The 21,008-nt window shown below is 41.6% G+C and overlaps 1 protein-coding gene across 1 annotated transcript in view; it reads right to left on the reverse strand.

Annotated features, from left to right (window-relative positions):
- Window positions 1-14,433: 14,433 nt before the first annotated feature.
- The window catches only part of VWC2L (von Willebrand factor C domain containing 2 like), a 152,468-nt gene continuing 145,893 nt past the window's right edge, over window positions 14,434-21,008 (reverse strand). Inside the window, exon 4 of the mRNA XM_067739843.1 lies at window positions 14,434-14,717. Within this exon, the coding sequence (XP_067595944.1) occupies window positions 14,569-14,717 (149 nt within the window). The 3' untranslated portion in view covers window positions 14,434-14,568. The remainder of the gene's footprint in view (window positions 14,718-21,008) is intronic.

Consider the following 21,008-nt stretch of genomic DNA (forward strand, 5'->3'; position numbering starts at 1 on the left):
TGTGTAGATGCTAGAATTATCAAGCAGCACTCGGAATGTTTCATGTGAGTAAAATTAAAAGTGAAACCTTCAAAGTCCTATTGATTCTAGACATGCTCTCTGTGCATTAAATCGAACTCAATGGACTGAGAAATGAGCATTTCAGCACATATAGGTAAAAATTATTTGTATGAGAGTCAGTTACTCACATGCCCTTTATTCAGCAGTGTATGTATGTATTTATCTACATAGGTAGGTAACATCAAAGCATCGTGCTGAATCTCTCTGAGATAACTGAGAATCACTTTTCATTCGAGCCACTTACATTTGGCTCAACATTAATCCATCATTAGCTCTTGGCTTTGCTTCTCTAAAATATAAGCGACAAGGTTTTATGAATATTTTGACCATTGGCAACACTGAGTAAGGGCTTTAGCATGAGTAGAATACAGAAGAATGTGTGGCTGTACAGATGGATGACCTCCTGATCAGCGTCCCATGCATCTTCATTTGGCTTGATTCTACGTGTTATAACTGATACTTTCCCAGCTCTCTAGTCTTTACTTGTTCAAGCTTATCTGCTTCATGTCTTTTATGTCAGGACTCTTCACCCTGTATTCCTATTTTAAGCTTGGCCTTGAACTTCAAACTCATATATCCAATGGTCTCCTGGAGAAAGTGACTTAGAAATCTCACACAGTCACCTGTAATTTAACATGCTTAAAGTTGAAAGTCCTATTCCTACAAACCCAACCTGTTTTTCCCCTTGTAATTCAGCTCTCACTCAGACTACACTGCTTCCTCCTTTCAACCCCCATATGCAATTCTCAAGTCCTCATTTTACTGCCTAAAGTTAGCCCAGATGGAACCATTTCTCTTTACCCCTATAAACAATGCTCAGGTGTAGACTTTTGAGTACAGCTGCCCCGTAATCCTGCTTCAGTAGAGTGTCACTGCCCCAGATGTATTTTCATGGTGTAGCCAGAACCAGAATCCTCTCTCCAGTTTGCACATTTGACCACATAGCTCCCCTCTTGAGAATCTCCCAGTGGTTTCCTAACATCTACCAACAGGAGTTTAAGTTCTTAACAGACCTCACAAGATCCTTCCAGACTTGGTCTACGCTTGTCTTATTAGCTTCGTCTCTCAATCTGAGGGTACCATGGATTTGGTCATAACTCTCTACACTTGCAGTGCTGCCTCACATTGCCTGTCCTTATTTGTGGTGTTTCCTTGTCTGCAACAGCCTGCTCAACCTTTTTGCATCCAGTTAGCCCTTGTTCATCTTTCAAGACTCAGATGCAGCATCCTTTTCTCCAGAAAGACTTCTCTAAAATTCAGTGTGAAGTAATCCTCTCTTATGCTCCATCACCTCTTATGCAATACCTCTATATGTTGAAATTTTATTGACAGTTTCGTGTCTCTACTTCTCTAGGCTATAAAGTTTTTTGTAAAAAATACTACTTTGTATTCATCTTAGTACCCTCAACATGAAGCCCAGTGCCTTCCATCTGGTAAATGATTTAAAATGCTCATTAAATTGTCTTTGGGTTAAATTAATACATTAAATAGTTTTATATAAGATTTCCTTTGGCTGAAAGTTTTAGGTAATTGGGTAGATTATGGAAAAGAACTTTGGAAGGATTCTTGACTTAGATACTCTCTGTGTCACTTACAGGTTGGAAACTGGTTTTAAGAGCAAGCGTTGTGTTAAGAAACTCCCAAGGGATATACACCAAAGTTTCAGCTTAGTGTTTTAAGATACTGGCTAAAAGTTTCTGGGAACTGGTGGCACTGCCAGGATTATAGGATTGTTGCTATTGTGTAGTAACATGTACTATGAATACATTTTAATTATTAGAAATGTGAGTACCTTTATGTGTAAATTATCGGTAATAATTAATGCCCATTAGATTAAGGAATTCACAGCCTCTGAGGCCCTTCCAGTTTTGGAGTTCTAGGAATTCCTAGAACCCACCCCTAAAAAAAGTCAGAATTAAAATTGTTTTAACTTTACTGTACCTGCCAAATCAGACTGTCACTTGGTTCTGTTGATTATCTATAACTGCAAAAACTGAACCCATCATGTGACCATCTGAATCACTTTTGAAGAAAGCACTTTGTATTAACATGCTCTCTTGGTCATTTTAGTCAATTTCCTCACAGTCTAAGAGTCTTGAAAGAAGAAATCAAAAAGTCTAATTTCTCTGACGAAACAGGAGGTTAACATAAAAACACACAGCACTTTAACTGTCTCCTCTCTTTGCCAAATACTTCATCCTGAATGGATCCACTAGCTTTGAGGAGGGGTATGTGCATTACAAGTTTTTTTTTTAAAGATGTCATTTAATACTGTCCATGGATCCACTTGTCTGAGATGGTTTTTAAGCATATGTGTTTGCTCTCCTGATTTTCCATTCATTTGGTGGGTTTTGGCACCAAAATGCTGAGCAGCTGGACCTCTAATTTAAGGAACCTATAATGCACACATTCCTGGAAATGAGGAAACATTTTGTGTTTAGAAAGAAGTAGATTTATTTGACACTCAAGAGTTTCTGGTTTGTTTGTTTATAGAGAGACTTACATATTTCTCCTGACATGAGAACACCAAGAAGAAGGAAACAAATCATAAAGTTTAGGGATAAAATGGATTTTATATCTTGAGGACTTCTGAAACATTTAATTTTGTCCCTTTCTTAATTCACCCATTCAAAAAATACTAGATGAATATCTGCTATGTGCCAGGACACTGCTAGATGCCTCATCAACTTATAGTCTGGTGGAATGGACAGCTAAAAAATGTTACTTATGGGGTCATAAATATTCCAAAAAGAGAAGTCCAGAGGGCTAGGGAAGAACATCCTGGGGACCTGATCCAATCAGAGTGAGAGGCTAGTGCCCTTTACACTGAGAACTGAGGGCTGGAAAAGAGAAGGAGTGGGGGTAGGGTGGGTCCAGGTGTGCCAGGACAAGATTACAGAACACACAGTTCCCGCTAGGATGAGTTGTCCCCCTTGGGAGATATTTGACACTCTCTCTAGTCTCCAGTGACCCTAGCTTGGATGTCATGCTGCTTCTTCCTTCTCTATTTCAGAGCTAACCTTTCTGAGCTCATTTTCTAAGCCAGCCGTAAGACTTTACTGATGAATGAAGGGAGGTGGTGATAAATGACAAATTTGGTTAGAAGTGATGAAATACTACAATGAAGGACAAGCCCTCATCTTTAAAAACAGAAAGTGACCTTGACTGCTGGTGCTTTTTAACATTTATTTCTGCTTTGAAGCGGCTCCCTATGTAGGAGTCCAGTACATTCGTAAATTAACGTATATTATTAAATCCATAGAAAAAGAAGCAAAAAGTAAGTTTATAAGAGTTTTTTCCCCCATCTCTGATCTCTGGGTGAGATTTTAGTTTTTTTTAATATTAATGATTACATTTCTCCTAGTAAATCAAGGGATGTAGCTCTGGCAATGAAATCAAATCTCCTTTTCATAAAGAAAATAAAGGAATGTAATAATATGGATGGATTTCACAAACAAGATGTGGAATGAAAGTAGCCAGGTTCCAAAAATACATATTGTCTGATTCTATTGAGTTTCAAAACAGGCCAAAGCGAGTTGTGCTGTTTGGAGATTCACCATCCTTGGTGGGTGTTATCCTTGGTGGTGGTGAGGGCGTTGATTGGAAGGGGGCACACGGGGACTTCTGGGGTGCTAGGGATACACCCTGTATGTCCCGTGTCATAAGTATCATATGTGTGCTTGTATGTATGTATAGTGGAAGTCAGGGAGAAGCTTAAAAGATGTTCACTTACAATGAATCATTTATACGAAGGAAGAAAGCATTTGGCCTTGCAAACGTAGTTCTGGCAATATCTACAGAGCCATTAAGTGGGCCTTTACAAAGATCCAGTTTCTTTGGTTCAGCTCAGTAGCCATAAATCAGTTCTCAAAGAAAATTATTTTGGACTAGATTATTTAGTTCAACCCCAAGTCCGATGATGCTAAAGATGCGATTGCTCAAACGAAGCAAACAGTTTAAAAAATCTGTATCTCATTGTGTGTCAGAGCTGAGGGTGAAAGAACAGGTTTCTAGGTTGTATTTTACCACATGCGTGATGCATTCCCAACATGCCCTTTTATTTCTCCAGAAGGCAGCTAAAGAAGACTGTATGGTTGCTACGTACCCAGTCTATATACAGTGGATTTATATGTCCTGAAATGTAGATTTTTTTTTTTTTTTTTTTGCGGTACGCGGGCCTCTCACTGCTGTGGCCTCTCCCGTCGTGGAGCACAGGCTCCGGACGTGCAGGCTCAGCAGCCATGGCTCACGGACCCAGCCGCTCCACGGCATGTGGGATCCTCCCGGACCGGGGCACGAACCCGTGTCCCCTGCATCGGCAGGCGAACTCTCAACCACTGCGCCACCAGGGAAGCCCTGAAATATAGATTTTATGGTAAACAAAGAATATTTTTCTGAGTTGACATCATTTCAATAGGCATGTGAGTTGGATGACTGACCTTCCATTATCTGTAAGAGCAAATCAGTGGGATGGAATATGTGATTACAGATGTGCATTCTGGTTTTACTTCCACAAGTGCAAAGAAGGAATGTATCATTGCACGCCACATTGGTGTTATGGAATATAATTCTGTGCATTCCCCCTTTTTTTTAAAGTTACTTTATGCTTTTTGGATGAATCATTTCACAACTTTGCTACTGTGACCCTAGCCATCCCTGCTCATTGGAGGATAGCTAAAGGTTTGTTTTGTTTTGTTTTGTTTTTTAAAAAAAGACCCAGTCAGAATCTCTTAATAAAGCTATTATAGGCTGCTGACTTTGGAGGCTGGGTAGCCAGTGGTCTGGCTGCTGATAAAAAGCACATGCTGGAAGAAAGGGAGTGGGGAATGAAACACTGCTGTCTCTGCTCTCATTCATGACTGATGCTGGGGCCTCTCCCTCTACTGTTTATATCCAAAGTGGCCTGCATAGAGCTGTTCAGTCACTCATGAGCTGGAAGATACAAATGGGTATCTCAAGCAAACTCAGGCAATTAAAGTCAACATTCCTGAGGTCAGAATACTTGTCAGGCTGAGAAATGGGCAACTGAGTGGTGAGAACCTCCTGGATCATTGCTGAGTTCTCTGGAGAACCCAAAGTGGCATCCAGCCCAGCCAACAGGATAGGAGCGTGCTTTATGTAAACAAGTGAAGCAGCTTGGAGAACATTCTCCTCTGACCGCACGCAGGTACCCCTGCATATCTGGATACTCAGGGGAGTCCTTCTCTGTTCATCTTATAGCAGTAATGCCTTGCAGGACCACAAGAGATAGTAAACAGAGCAGATAAATGGAAGATATGTCCTCTTGAGCAGAAAAAATGACTGCCTAGTTGCAAAACAAAAACAAACAAACAAAAAACCCAAAAAAGCAATTAAACAAAAACCCAACTATATGTTTATGTTAATATTTTACACATTTAATAAGAAACTTTTCTTTTTTATATGTATATCTCATTGTCACTGCAATGATTTTAGGTTCCACGCAACTTGATTTTCATTCCCCTCTGCAACTCTCCTTTGCTCGTGTTCAACCTCCCTCTGAAATCAATGTACCACATGAGACACAAATGATTAGGGATGGAAAATTAAATCTATGAACAAGCAGAACTAATGAAATGCTTCACAGCAAGGCAGAGGTGGGATAAGAATTACTGTAGGCTAAACAAGCCTGCAATTGTTAGGCACAAAAGTGGGAGAATGTTCTAGCTTTATGGGGACATAGCAAGTATGTGATCTTAATGACACAGCCATCAGTCCACTGTAATGTCTATAGCTTTTTACATTTCTATCGATATACAGTACTCTACTATTAACACGTGGATACAAATACACATATGCAACTTAGACGTTTTCTACTTGCAGTTTAGAAATCCTATGCCTTATATTTATATATCTAGTAGCCGCAAATCTTCTCTATAAGATGTTGCCTAGCATCTTTTTAATTATCTCTTTGTAACATTTTAACCCAGAAAACTTATTGACAGTTGGTTTCAAGGCTAGTCTTATGAGCTTATAGAGTACGCGGTCATCCTTAGATTGTCATTTCTGAACATTTGGGAAGGGCTCCTTGCTCACCAGTATGTCTCCTGCTTGCTTTCTGATGCTTTAATAGGAGCCGCAGTCTTCTGTTCCACAGCTGAGCCTGGTACCAGGTAGGACAAGTCAATAGATGAAGCCAAAAATGTAAATACGATGGAAGAATGGCATTCCTCAAATTCCTACTGAGATGCAAGGACAAGTTTTGATAAAAGGCAGTGTAGCTGGTACCCCAGTTGGGTAAAGGACAATGAATTCCACTGGTCAGTAAGCTGACTATAGAGCAAAGGACAGATGGCACCAAGATAAGTAAGTGATTCCTTCACAGTAGGAAGGTGACGTTTATTTGCTCAAAGTCCTTGGTTTAGTGACAGGCACATATTTACTGATTTGGATGGATTTCATTATTAGCAACAGGGGGGCAGTTACATGGTCTGAGCTGTACCAGTGGAAAGTTCACCTTATATATCAGTACTACACAAGGGCATTGGATACTTCCTCATTCTTTAGTCTTTTCCTCTTTTAAAACTTATTGCACAATCCATCTCCCAGGAAGCCTTCCCGCAGGCCTGGGATGATGCCTTGTCTTGTGCAAATATTCCCAGTATACCTGTTCATACTTGGAGCACAGCATGCCCCTCTCTGTCATTGTGGACTTGCCTAGCTAATTTGCCCCACCAGACTGTAAGCTCCTTGCGAGCAGGAAAAAAAATGCCTCATTTAGTTTTTTTTTTAATTAATTATTTACTTATTTATTTATTTTTGGCTGCATTGGGTCTTCGTTGCTGCGCGCGGGCTTTCTCTAGTTGCGGCGAGCGGGGGCTGCTCTTCGTTGTGGTGCGTGGGCTTCTCTTTGCGGTGGCTTCTCTTGTTGTGGGGCATGGGCTCTAGGAGCACAGGCTTCAGTGGTTGTGGCTCACGGGCTCTAGAGCGCAGGCTCAGTAGTTGTGGCGCATGAGCTTAGTTGCCCCGCGGCATGTGGGATCTTCCCGGACCAGGGCTCGAACCCGTGTCCCCTGCATTGGCAGGCATATTCTTAACCACTGCACCACCAGGGAAGCCCTGCCTCGTTTAGTTTAACCCCCAGTGCCTAGTTTCCTAGCTGGAACATTATTTATTGAATAATTGAATAAACTTTATTGAATATGACAAATCAAAGGGGAAAAGTCTGGATGCAGTGATTGGGTTACACAAGGCAACATGGAGAAGAGCCAGGAAACTTGAGCATTTACTTTATTAACATAATGCACTTGAAAAAGTCAAATCTATTTTTCTGAATTAAAAAATGACTTTAGAGTCTTTTTCTCAGAGTTTGTTTGCATAATGAATTTGCAGTGGAGGAGTCAGATAAGAGAGTCTGGATAAACTTTTCTGTGATCATTGAAAGGGCCCTAGAAAGTCATGAGAAGAGTAGGTGGGTGAGGGCAGCTATTGCCTAGAAGCTAAATAACCTGTGAGTGTGCCTACCTTTCCCTTGAGATGGTGGCTACTGGGAGCCAGAGACAGACCTTTCAACGAGATTAAAGAGATGTTATTAATTGCTATTGATCATGGGTCAACAAATTAAATTGCATCTGCAACTGCATCTCTGAAAGGTCTAAATGAAATGCAGTTAATGGGTCTAGCTGACCCAATGTTGTGATTAATTAAAAAGTGAATGAAATCAAAAAACAAACAAAGGCCAAGAAAAATGGAATGGGAACAGGGTGGATATCCTTGGAAATCTCAGATCAAAAGGCTCTCCCAGGACCTAACTTGTCACCTAGTCCTGTATGTTCTGAAAGAAAAAAAAAGAGAAGGCCACAGTGGATGGTTGAAAAAATTCTTTCTTTTTGAATTTCCAAAACGCTGGTGAATGATAATGTAAAAATAAAACTGACATTTATATTCTGAAGGGGCATGAACAGAGAGAGCTGTTGGAAATTTATAAGCAGTTTGTATCATACGATGCAAAAGAAATTATTTCACCATGGTGTGAGATTAATATTTACCACAAATTAGTAAAGAATTCTGTTCTTTTGATGCCAACCTTTGACTTCCATTTTAAGAATACTATGAAAACATGTATGACCAGTGGAGGACTGTGGCCCTTCAAATTGCAATTATTCAAACCAGGATGAAAAAGGCATTGGCAAATAGAAACAGAGTGGGCTGCCCTGTAGACAAGCGTATCTGAGGTTAATCCTAAATACCTTGGTATTGTCAGCAGCTTCAGCATAAAGTCTAAAGTGGGGTATGTGCCACCCCCAAAGAAAGCATGAGCTCCATGCTTCTGGTAGTGGTTATTAGCATCGATACCCTTCTAATCACCTGAACTAGAAATGGGGGCTACTTTAATTCTTGAATCCCATTTGTTCCTCCATGAAGTCTTGTTGTCCCAACCAGTCTGTTCGAGTGTCACCACTACCAGATCAGATCCTCATTATTCCTTCCTGGACTCTTGTAATTGCTTCTCCTTAATGTCCCCACCTCTCTCTCACTAGACCCCATCCCGTCCTTCACTCTGCTGTCAGAATTGTTATCCTAAGACTTACATGTGGCCATGTCACCCTCTTTTTGATGTTAATTCATCCACAGTATCAAGAAAAACCAAGTCCAGTTTTCTGAGCATGATTTTCCATCACCTGACAACTAGGTTTCCTTCCTGGACACATCTTTCACCATGTCCCACCATCTTCAACTTCACCCTCAAATCACACCTGACTGCTTGTCACACTCCAAAGATACTATTTATTTTTAAATATGCCAATAGCAAACCCCAAATTCCTGCCCGTCTTTTACTCAAGCTTCATGATGCAAACCTAGGGTTACCTTATCCATGAGATATCTCTTATCATACCATAACCTCATAATGATAGCGGACACATAATAGACTCGTCTTATGTGCCAGGCTCTATTCTAAGCTGTTTTATGGGTAACATTCAGTTTAATACTTAGAGCCCTGATATAAAATTGGGCGAGCCTGTGAAAATGACTGAACTTCTCTGAATCTCACTGTTCCAGTCTGCAAAATGGGAATGCTAGTTCATGATTTCATGATAGTTATCAGAATGGTTGAGCTGATGAATGTAAGTCATTTTCTCTTGTAAAGTAGCCAATATAGTATCTGATGCACAGAAGGGGCTCAAGACGTGGTAGCTGAATAGCTGAACTTTATACCCGAATTCCTCCCCCACCTCACATAACTATGCATTTGAAAGGCTTTAAAACTGAAAATTAATTTTAAAAGTACAGCTTTTTAAAAAGGGCCCCTACTCAAAGCCAGGGAGTAAGGTAAGCACTGGGATAAATTACATTGGAGTTTGGGCTTCAAAGAACTATGAGTTCAAGGTCTTCAAATTTAAAGAGGAAACCGTTAAGTCATTACCACAACTGAAAATGTTTGGCATATGAAACAAATTTTGAATCCTTAAAATTCAAGAAGTTCCTTTAACTCAATGTATTTAACTCTTATTCTGTGAGAGGCACTAAGGCACTAGCTCATCAAAAGAACAATATGCCTTCTGGGTCTATAAGGTTGATCAGGGCGAATCAGGTGTTCATACCAGACAGTATAGTTTGAGGCTCACTGATAAGACTATCCCCCCAGTTGGAGGTATAAATCCCTTGTAAACAGGGTAAGAAAGTATAGGTAAGGTTGCCAACTCAGAGGTAGCATTTGTCCTTCAAAACCATGAAGGTACCTTTCTTTAAAAGAGTAGTATTACCAACATAAACCCTGAAATAACAACAAACCCAGGACTGTCTCAGTTCATAGCTTTCTCTCCTATGCTTTGAAGTGCCCTTCCATGAAAGTTGAATCAGAAATGAACTGTAAACAATCCTTGGCAAGGGGCATAGGGAAAGAGAGTTGGATGGATGGGAAACTGAAAAGCACGATAGTCTAATCTTGTTTTAAGAAAATGTTGGTGGAGCCGGGGGCATGTATCCGTGTACGGGGGATGCCAAGCTGATGTTTTCTTAGTGGTTGGCTTTTTTCTTTCTTCCTCCAACGATGCAGTAGATGATGACAATTTATAAAGTATTGTTCAGCTTTACTCTGTTAGGCAGTATGTTTGTCTCAAGGAGAAGGAGAATAACAGTTTGCACTTACTCCATAAGGAAAGCTTACACACGTATAAAAGGCGGCGTCCTCTGGGTGCTGGTCATTGGAAATGGTTCTCGGTCAAGGGCTTTGTTGTCGCTATTAGTAGAAAGCCTCTTGCCTACTGCTTGCCCTGCTTAGAGTCTAGGGAGGAGTTTAACATGGACCTTAAAAGAGTGATTTTCCCCAACACAACCTTCTGGTAACAACAACAGACCCAGGAGTCTGTCAGAGTTCACAGCTGTCTGTTGGTGGGGTTCACATCCCTACTGTGGACTTAGGAGGCATAACGACCAAATGCAGTGTTACAGATGGTTTGCTTTGGATCATGCAAACACCCCTCCTCCCCTGTAGTTTAGAAAAATCTAAGAAATTTGAATATAAACTGGATATTGATGATATTAAGAAATTATTAATTTTGTTAGGTTTGGTAAAAACTATCCCTTTTTTCTTTTTTTTTTAGAAATAATATTTATTTATTATTTTTTTTCATTTTAACATCTTTATTGGAGTATAATTGCTTTACAATGGTATGTTAGTTTCAGCCCTTTTTTCAAAGAGATGATTACTCTCTTTGATGATGTAGGGATGAAATGATATGCCTGATATTTGCTTTAAAATATTCAAGGGAAAACAATAGATGAAGTATTATGCAGAACCTTGAGAACTGTTGCATCTTGGCAATGGGTAAATGGAGGTTCCTTATACAATCTTCTCAATTTTTGTATGATTGAAAACTTCTACAGTAAAAAATTTCTGCTTTGCCCGTTAAGATCCTGTGACCTTGGGCAAAGCATTTAACCTCTTCGTATTCTGGTTTCCTCGACAGCAAAGCAGAGATAATAAGAGTCCCTGCCTCGTAGCTGTGCTGTGTGGCGTGAATAGAAAAGGTTCAGTGCACAGCACAGGGCCTGCCACAGAGCAAGCCCTCAAAAATTACAGATTATCGTTAGTAGTGTGCATGGATCTGGGTCAGGGAAATATTTTTCCTATCACTAACCCTTTCACTGCTGGTTTGAGTTCCTCTCTGATCCCTAAATCAGCCTTGCCTTCTCTTAGGGAAAATGAAAATGTACTCAGACAAACGCTAAAGCTGATGCCCAATTCTAACTGAACATAGCTCTAACAACACACGTATTTTCAGATGATAGAAGTCACTTAGAATTAGTCATTAAATGAAGAGTAGGGAGAAGGGAGAAATTCAGGAAGGAAAATATACCACAAACCGTGTTTGCTGGTTAACACACTTTATATTTAACAAAATAGTTTTTTAACAATATATTCTTTTACACATCAAATATTGTAGCTAGAATCCCCTTTTTACAGTTGAGTGTTTAGTGTTTTTTTTTTCTCTCACTAGTTTTCAGGCACACCATTTTTCAAAGATTTTAGAAACTGAATCAGTTTTTAACAGGCATCAGCTGTCAATCAGGATGTTGATCCTTTATTTAAACAGAGCTGTAGTTAAAGCCAAGAACCAAAGGCGGAGGAGATGTAGGAGGGTAGTGGTGATGGGGTAGCTGCAGACAAAGCTTTCAAAAGAAAAACAACAACAACAACAACAACAGATGAAACCAGAACTGTGTTGTTCAGAGTTTGGAAAGGATTTCTCAATGACCTGGGTAGAAGGAAGTTGTAAAGTGTTTATCAGTTTATGAGAAATTCTGTCACAGTATAGGTTCATCTCTCCCTAAAGGGGGAAAAATGTCAGTGCTACAAAGTCTTAAAGGAAACAGCTTGTAGTGAGACTCTGAGAGGGAAAAAAAAAAAAAAAAATCCAAGGACAACAATAAAATAATCCCTCTCTCTGGCTGGTAACAGAGGCCGCTGGGCAGCCTTCATTCTGCAAACTCTGAAGAGAGTTTCTTGATGGGTAGTGTACTTCATTCTCGAAAATTCTTGTTGTGACTCTCACTGTGCCCAGCCTTTGATGCAAAATTTCTGTACCCTGGCTTCCCAGTGGCTCTCGCCTTCTGTTCTCTACAAAGGACATAGTAACTCCTTAATAATAGATAGGGTACTATGAAACATGGCCCTATTAATGATGTTTTCTGGGTTTCAAACCTTACTCCTGTCATTTATTATTATTATTTCTTTCCAAGAGTGAAGATTTTTGAGGCTGGCAGTAGGCAACCTCAGGGCAAAGAAAGCTCTATGATACATCTCTGTCTAGAAACAAGCTGAAGTGTGGAGTGCCTTTGCTTTGAAGTGCGGGAATAAATCATGCAGAACGGTTCATGAATGATTCATGACTGTCTTTAGGATGTATCCAGGGTGGCAACTGAAAAGCACCACCCTTGCTGCGAATTGGTGTTCTAAGGGAAGGCGGCTCGATGTTCTCCCTCGGATGGCGCCAGCCTGACTGTTGGTATCAGAACACGAGCACAGTGTGTGTGAGAAGTGTCAGGTCCAACTCGTCAACACATTAATTTTGGAAATGACAGCTCTTTCTTGATGACGGGAGGAGCTTCCAGGGAGGAGAGGCTTGACGATTTTAAAGGAAAACCCAGTTGATGAGACTAAAGAGATGTGTGTCCTGAGGGTGGACCTGTGGTGATGAAGCGTCACTCCCTTTGCAGGAGACTGACCCGTCCCCTCGGGGCTGCTGGTCGTGCCTGTCCGCAAGGGCTCAGAGGCTCGCCAAAGCCACAGCCTCAGCCAGACCTTGCCTGGTACTTCCCCCCCGGTAGAAAACCACTCTGTACTGATTATTCTAGACCAATGGTTCCCAACCAGGTGAAATTCTGCCCCCTTCCACACAGCCTGGGGACATTTGGCAATGTCCAGAGACATTCTGTTATTACAGTTAGGGTACTGCTCTTGGCATTTAGTGGATAGAAGCCAAGGATGCTTCTAAACTTCCTGAAAATGCACAGGACAGCTCCCAATGACAATTAATTGTCTGGCCCCAAATGTCAATAGCGCTGAGGTTGAGAGACCTTGTACAGGAATGCGGCAGCTCCGCTGGAGCTATGGCCAAGCCCAGGTGAGAGTGGGAGCAGAAAAGGAAAGAACATTGGTAATGAAGACAACCTTCAAGGTTCCTCAAGGACCCTACCAGATCTGTGCCAGGGTTTTCAAGACAGGAGAGTGGAATAAGTGACTAGCTATGCCATGTGGTTTCAGAATTGTTAAATTTGCACTTGAATAGAGGTGGCATCGGATACCCTGTGTATTTTATTTTTTCTGTTCCTATACTAGCAGCATTACCAGGGCAACCTTGAGACTCTTCAAAGGTTCATTTTAATTGTTCAGTGTCTAATATATACATTTTAAAAACTGTTCAACAAATGGAATTGTATTGTGCAAGACTCACTCTACCCTAATCTTTAAATCAGCACTTGAGGTGGAAAGAGTGTCCTGAATCTTATGTTTTAGACAGAGGGCTGAGCGGTCGTTACTGTAACATGGCAAACACAGTCCCGAACGAGAAAAACTGCCTGTGTGTATGACTGGCTTTCAGCCAAATCTGAACTCAAAAGCCAGAAGTGTTGAGAAGGATTCAGATTCACAGTGGGGCTGCTCACCCTGGTTCTGGTATTTCTCGTGCCAGGGGACAGAGTGGGTGTAGTGTGTTTCATTATAAGCCGAACTTAAATTCAGCATCGTGAGAGAGTCTGGTGATTGATGCTGCAATTTTGAATACCTGTCTCCCTTTGGATTCTTTAGTGATGCTCGTGGTATTCTTCACATATTAGTTTTTGATCGGCAGTTTCAAAATTTTGTGAATGAAATGTGTGGTTTGTAAGAATCAAATTGTGAGTCCCCGCATACTGCACTGAGCTCCAGTTCCGCACCCAGCCCAGCAGTGGGTCCAGCTATGTGCACCTCTCTCTTCTGACCCTGCAGGGCAAGATTCACTCGAGGGGAGTGATCGCTTGGGTGCTTTTGCATATGCCTAATCAGGAGGGTCCTCACTCCTGACACTGCTTTACTGAAGCTTATTTGACACAACTCAAAACCTTACTGTGCAGTCAAATCTGGCCCCTTAGACTCTAAAGAGGAAAAAATACATCACTCCAAGAGAAAAATGCCAGGTTTACAGAAGAGTAAAAATGGAGAAAGTCAGTAGATGGTGAGCTGGCAGGCCAGAGGTGTCACCAGAGGAGAAACCTGTACAAGGCTATTTCTTTCTTTTTGTTCCAGAAATCCAGTTGTCAAGTCACCATCAAGCATGGATAATTACAAAAGCAGTTTTGATAGCTATATGCTATATATGTTTTATATAGCAAGAAAGAAAGAGAAATTTCCTCTTAGTAAAATGTTCACTTTTGTCAACCCTAAAAGGTTTTGCTGGTGACCCTGTTGTAGCTGGCAGGAGTTTGTTTGTTTTCTCTTGTTTTAAACATGTGCAGTGTAGAAGGCATAGCATTCTCTCCTAAGAGCTCGTCATCGGGTGGGAATCTGTTCTACACAGTCTGCTTGCCTTGGCATTCGCGTTTTGAACACTGAGCAGGCTTCCACCAGTCCCCGTTGTGACAGTGACAGATGTTACATTCATCCACTTTCACTTCAATGCCAGCCGGAATGATCGTAGTTCCTGCAAAGCAGTTTGGACCTGGAACACATACATAGGCTGATTAGTTGATTAAGTGTGAGAGTCTCCCTTTCCTTCTTCCCGACCCCAATAAAAAGAATATAACCCCCAAAGCCATGAACGAGTAGGTCAGACTACTCTTTTTTTTTTTTAAAGAAGATGTTGGGGGTAGGAGTTTATTAATTAATTAATTTATTTATTTTTGCTGTGTTGTGTCTGCGTTTCTGTGTGAGGGCTTTCTCTAGTTGCGGCAAGCGGGGTCCACTCTTCATCGCGGTGTGCGGGCCTCTCACTATGGTGGCCTCTCTTGCTGCGGAGCACAGGCTCCAGACGCACGGGCTCCGTAGTTGTGGCTCACGGGCCCAGTTGCTCCACGCCATGTGGGATCCTCTCAGACCAGGGCTCGAACCCGTGTTCCCTGCATTAGCAGGTAGACTCTCAACCACTGCGCCACCAGGGAAGCCCCAGACTACTCTTAACAGTGTATCTTTAAGGAATTTTCTAGTCATCTCCCTTAAACGCAAGCTTTTAACTCCTACTGTCTTTTGCATACAGCTCATATTCCCCATGTATGTCGCACATTCAAAAGAAAAAAGATCCAATGCTCAAAATGTCTTATGGTCTGTTACTAAGTACGTGCAATTTTCTAAAGTAAGGTAAGGATTAAACTCTATTTGCTTTATGCTCTGGGGTGTAAATGCTGCCAGAGTGTCCCTGAAACCATCTAGCACGGTCAGCATCACTTGTCAGTACCCTGTGGCCTGTCCTCTCCCTTCCCATGGTGGGTTTGAGGCAATGAACTCACTCACTCCCTGGTTTTAGCGCTTCCCTCAGCCCAGTTCCTGGAATCCCGGCTTGTTTCTTGATAACAATGAATAATTCATGACCAGATGATTTATTCATGTCCCAAACAAGCTTTGTGAGAGGTTCATTTGATTTTTGTAAATGGAGTTCCTTTAATCTGCTGGTTATCTATTTTTTTAAAGAATGACCCAAAGGTTTGGCTTTTGAAAGTCAGCAGGAATTTTATTTTACTTTTTCAGATTCAGAAAAACTTTACTGAAAATGTCACTTGTTCGTTAAAGATAGATGTTTTTTAAAATTCACCGATCTGTTTTTTACTTCTTGTCTTTCTCCCCTTTTCCTTACTTTCCTTTTATTTTCTCTGTTTTTCTTTCCCCCCCTTTGGTTTTTGTTTTCTTTTAACCATCCCAATGTAGAAATGCGCATGTTCGGTATTGGTGATATTATTTCTCAAATTTAAATGGGATAAAGATTGCTTCCCAAGGTGCAGTGGATTATAGCGGAGTGATGCAAATTGCTGTTTCTTAGAAACGACTTGGTGTAAGTCTCTGAGATACGTATTTAGATAAAGAGAGGGAGCATTGAGTTGTGTCTACTGGTGATTTATTCATCCAACATTATTGGCCACTTGCCATCACCACTACAAAGTAACATGGCAACATACATTGATATCAGTGCCCTACTTTCATTTGCTTACCACTTGGTAACAATTTACGAGACTATCTTTACCATGAAATAAATGAAATCGGGGTGATTTGTAGTTCACTTCATAATTGGAATCTTGCCTTTCTAAAAATGGTAATTATTACATTACAATGTTGATTTCTCAACACACAACTATTCAATATGCTGCAGCTTTAATCACCATTGTTTCAGAGCTCCCGGAGCTCAACTGTGCATTTATTTACCGACTGCGTTTGCGTACCTATGCCTTTCCTTCACTCAGGTGGACGGACACCTGGGGCGTGTGCCTGGGCATGAAGAGCCAGCAGGAATAGGAGGGATATAATGGGTCCACACGGATAAATTAAACGGCTTAGCGAACTGTCTTCTTTTGCCCAGGAGGTGCTTCTCCTTAAGATGCTGTGGTTATAAGCTCTTGGCCATCTTAATTGCCGATTATTTAAGGATCACTATATCAATTCCATAAGTCTTAGCGTTTAAGTCATTGTTTGATAGGCTGAACTGTCTTTGAGTCTACACCTCCCTGAGAAAATTCCACACCAAATCATGAATGTGTCCTGTTATTAGAGAACTTGGCAAGGAATCTTTTTCAGAACGTAGCTGGTTCTCCCATGGCTGCTGTTGACAGACCTTTCTCAGCCCTGCTGGGTCTCAGCCAGACAGGGTCTGACCACAGCCATACTAACTTCAGAAATTGAACTAGATGAACACTAACTACAGTTTTCCCAGAACTAGCCCAGAGAAAGCAATAGTCTCTCTCTTTCCACTTCTCCATATCCAACCAACTGTTTTCACCCTAATTGTATACTTTTAACTTTTCCAGATGGGAAAATAATTTATTTTTTCTAAACACTGGCTCCAAAACAAAGAAGTCCCGGAAACAGAACAGGTAGAATGTTACCCAGAAAGAGTTTTCCCAGCTTCTTGAAAGCATTTGGAAATGTGTCAGTAGAATCTTCACACACTCTCTCTCCTCTGTCTCCCTCTTTCTCCCCCTCTCCCCACCCCCCACTCCTTTTCTCTGTCTTTTTCTCTCTTTGTGTGTGTGTGTGTGGGGGGGGCACACTACTGGCTCACAGGGGGCAGGTTCATCTCAGTGGAACAATAAGAGAAAAAGGCAGGGAGGGATCTTGGTAAAAAGAGATCTCTAAGTCATCATGCTTATCTTGAAGAGGGTTTTTCCTAGAGCTCTGCTTTTCGTATCTGCCCCTTTTGGCATATGTTGGTACCACACAGTGATCAGCATGTATGTGATCAGCCTCTGTACATCCTTTCTTAAAACTCATTTAGAATTCCTGCACTCTCAGCTCAGGAAATATTAATTTCTATTGACTGACAGAATGAAATGAAAGATCCTTTGCACTTTGCCAGGATTGACCAGTCAAAGGTGCTGCCTGTAAATTACATAGTAACCTCTGGACAGTCTACTTGGCAGCCAGAGGTATTGTGCAGAATCGAAAACTCCTGTCTGATCTCATTAACAATGATTTTATAAGCACCCGTCTGAGAACTTCAGGTGTAACTAAAGCAAGCTTGTTAATAGCCTTATCTGCTTAAAAGTAATTTAGATAATTGTCAAGCAAAATGGTTGGCACTATTTAGAAATTCTTCTGGTCTTGGCCCTTTTTCCTTAATAGTGCTGACAGTACATGCTATTTGCTTTCAGCGTGTGAGTGTCCTACATGAATCCCTTACGTAGGAAATCTGTCCTTCTATCTACTCTCTTCCTTTTATTTGGAGGCTGCTTTCCTTTCGTCTTGGTGAAAGAATAAGTTGCTTAGAAGAGTGAGCTCAATGGCAAAAGCAACAAATTTTAATGCTGAAGACTTGGAGAGACTCCAGAGGGTGCAGTGAAAATGATTAAACTGAAGGCTGGCAAATAGGACCTCTGAAAAAGGTTAAAGGGATTGGAATTATTTAATCTAGAAAGAGAAGACAAAGGTATAACTCAGTAACTCTCAGGGAGTGAAGGCTTATTATGTGAAGAATGGTGACCAAATGTTCTTGCTTCTGGCACCCAGAATAAGAGGAAATGGAGATGCATTGATTCTCAAGGAATTAGAAGCTCCCACACAAATTACTCAGCGAACTGAGAACTGAGTGTGGCAGTTGCCAAGAGTGTGGTGAGGCCTTCTCTCTCAGAGATCTTTCAGAACGCAGGAGTCTCATCTGTCAGGTAGATTGAAATCGTCAGTTCCTTGAAAACAGGAACGGAATATCTATTATTTCTCATGGTCCAGGCCTAATACTGTGTCTTGCAAATATTAAAAACTCAGTATGTGTTTGCTTAACTGAATGAAATAGTATGAACCAGCTAGTTATATATTGGAAGCAAAATTATTTTCTGAACTTATAGATCTGGCCTGACATATATATCAGGCCTAGCCCTAGTAATATAGAAATATTTGACCCATTGAGGAAGTTGGAAGTTGAAAAGCCAGTGGGTTTAGAATGACGAGTGTTCTGAGAAGTGACTGGGAAAACAGTGGTGTTCTGGAGCTGGGCGCTCCTCTTGGCTTGAAAGAGCCATTATTAAATATTCAGGAATTTTATAACCTTGTTGATATTATTTTGGTAGCTTGTAAGTAACATTTGGGAAGTATTTATGCCACTGAAATCAGCAAATGCTACAGATCAGGATTTTAACTGCCCCTCTCCCCACCTGAGAGCCAAATGATATAATCATTTATGTCACTGGGTTAGGGCTCAGGATACAGGGCATTACTGGGAATGTTAAAGATTTTGCTCCTCATTCTAAAAGCAATGGGAAGCCAATGAAGTATTTGGGTAGGGGTTCATGTGTGTGTGTGTGTGTGTGTGTATGCGCACACATAAGCATCTGTGCATATGCAGGCACGTCGATGATCATGAAGTAAAGACTGATTCCATAAACTGCACCAGGGTCGCCATGTGATTGGTCCACAATGCACCCATCTTTGGACTGTCCATGATGTCTCAATGGAGGTAGGACCTTTGAGATTGCAGACAAAGAGTAGAACCCTCACAGGCCCTGGCCACTGTGTGATTCCTCTCTCCTTTGCTCTGAGGCATTAAAAGTATCTGCTGAAATGCTGGGGTAATATTAAATTAGCATCAGAAATTAACACATCGGCTTGAATTAACTGATCAGATTACCCCTTATAGAAAGTAGGGTCCTAAGGGAAAAAGCACCAGGAAACGTGCAATTTCATCTGGGAAAAGGCAAAGGGTTGTTGGGAGGAGCAGGTAATTGCTAGGAAGACAGTTTAGCTGGAGTCTCTTAGGGGACCAGGGTCACTTTTAATCTGATGGAGATACTGGGCTGTTTGGGGAATTGGAGGATCCTATCAGTCAAACAACAAACCAGTCCTGGATAAGTGAAGCATAAAAGCACTAATTAAAGTTGTATGTAGAGGATATCCAGAATAGCCCAAGGAACCATGCCTGGAGGGAAGACAATCAGGAACAAGGGCCGACATCATGCCACAGATATGACCCAGTGAAGACACACCTTGGGTGCAGATATAGCAGCCTGCTCCGTCGACATTCCCAACCCAGGACCCCGGATGCTGCTATGAGGGCCATCAGCAGAGCCAGCTCCCTGACCAGAGTCTTGCCACGATGAGGATTGTGTAGTTCTTCTGGAAGTCACTAGCTTTCAGTGGGAAGTGTGCAGCAGGTGAGCCTGGGGACAGAGCCCAGTCAGATTCCTGCACCCTAGCTGCAAGGGAGGCTGGGGCGTGGGTACCTGGCATTTGCAGCTTCTCTAGGGAGAGAGAGACTTGCTTCATACATAGAGGATTCCCCAGTCACAGGAAGGAGGCAGTTGTGCATTTCGGATGCTAAGATGGATGGGCAGAGGGGTCAATGAGGGAAGATTTCATGTGCTTCAAAATTTTTTCTCTGGGGCTGACTGCCAGTGTGCTTGTCCAACAATCAGGTAAGAAATATTCAGAAAAAGACCACTCTAAGCATGAGTGATACAGCTGTTAAGACAGAGCTCCTGCCTTTGGGGAGTTGACATTCTAGTGGGGTGAATCAGACAAACAATAGAAAAACACACAGGACATTTCAAGTCATTCTGAGCTATGAAGAAAATAAACAAGACAGTGTAGCTGAGGGCCTAGACCCAGGGAGGGAACATTCGTTAGAGTTTACAGAACATGTTCGTATATGTTTTCTTGTTTCATATTCACCGTAATGCTGTAAGGTGTCATCATGAATCCCATTGCATACATGAGGAAAGTAAAGCTCAGAGAGATTAAGGGACTTAATAAAAGGCAGAGAGCTAGATAACGGGAGAGCTTAAATACCAACCGTCTTATTCTGACTACTTTCCTCGAGGAGAGGCTTTTTTATGTGTCCTATCCCTCCAAATGTCAGCCAGAATGGTACCCTTTCCTGTTCCTGACTCCCCAGCTTGCTCTTGTAGGAAGCTCGGATGAGATCCAGGTCCCGTTGGCAACAATGAATTCAATGAACACCTTGGGAGTTCTTTTTAAGAATTTTCACCCACGACCTTACTTCCTCCTCACATGAACTACTATTTCCTGTGTATTATAGGTCAGACAGTGAGACACGGAAGTATCAGTGACTTTCTCAGAGTCACAGCTAGTAAGTGATTGAGCTGCGACCCAGAGCCATTTTTCTAGGCTCCATCCCAGAAGTCAATCTTCCTGTGAGTAGGAGCTACTTTTCATTTCCTGCAAGGTTTTTTTTTTTTTTTTTTTTTTTTTTTGCGGTACGCGGGCCTCTCACTGTTGTGGCCTCTCCCGTTGCGGAGCACAGGCTCCAGACGCACAGGCTCAGTGGCCATGGCTCACGGGCCCCGCCGCTCCGCGGCAT

This window comes from Pseudorca crassidens, chromosome 6 (genome assembly GCF_039906515.1).
Source record: "Pseudorca crassidens isolate mPseCra1 chromosome 6, mPseCra1.hap1, whole genome shotgun sequence".
NCBI classification, from domain to species: domain Eukaryota; kingdom Metazoa; phylum Chordata; class Mammalia; order Artiodactyla; family Delphinidae; genus Pseudorca; species Pseudorca crassidens.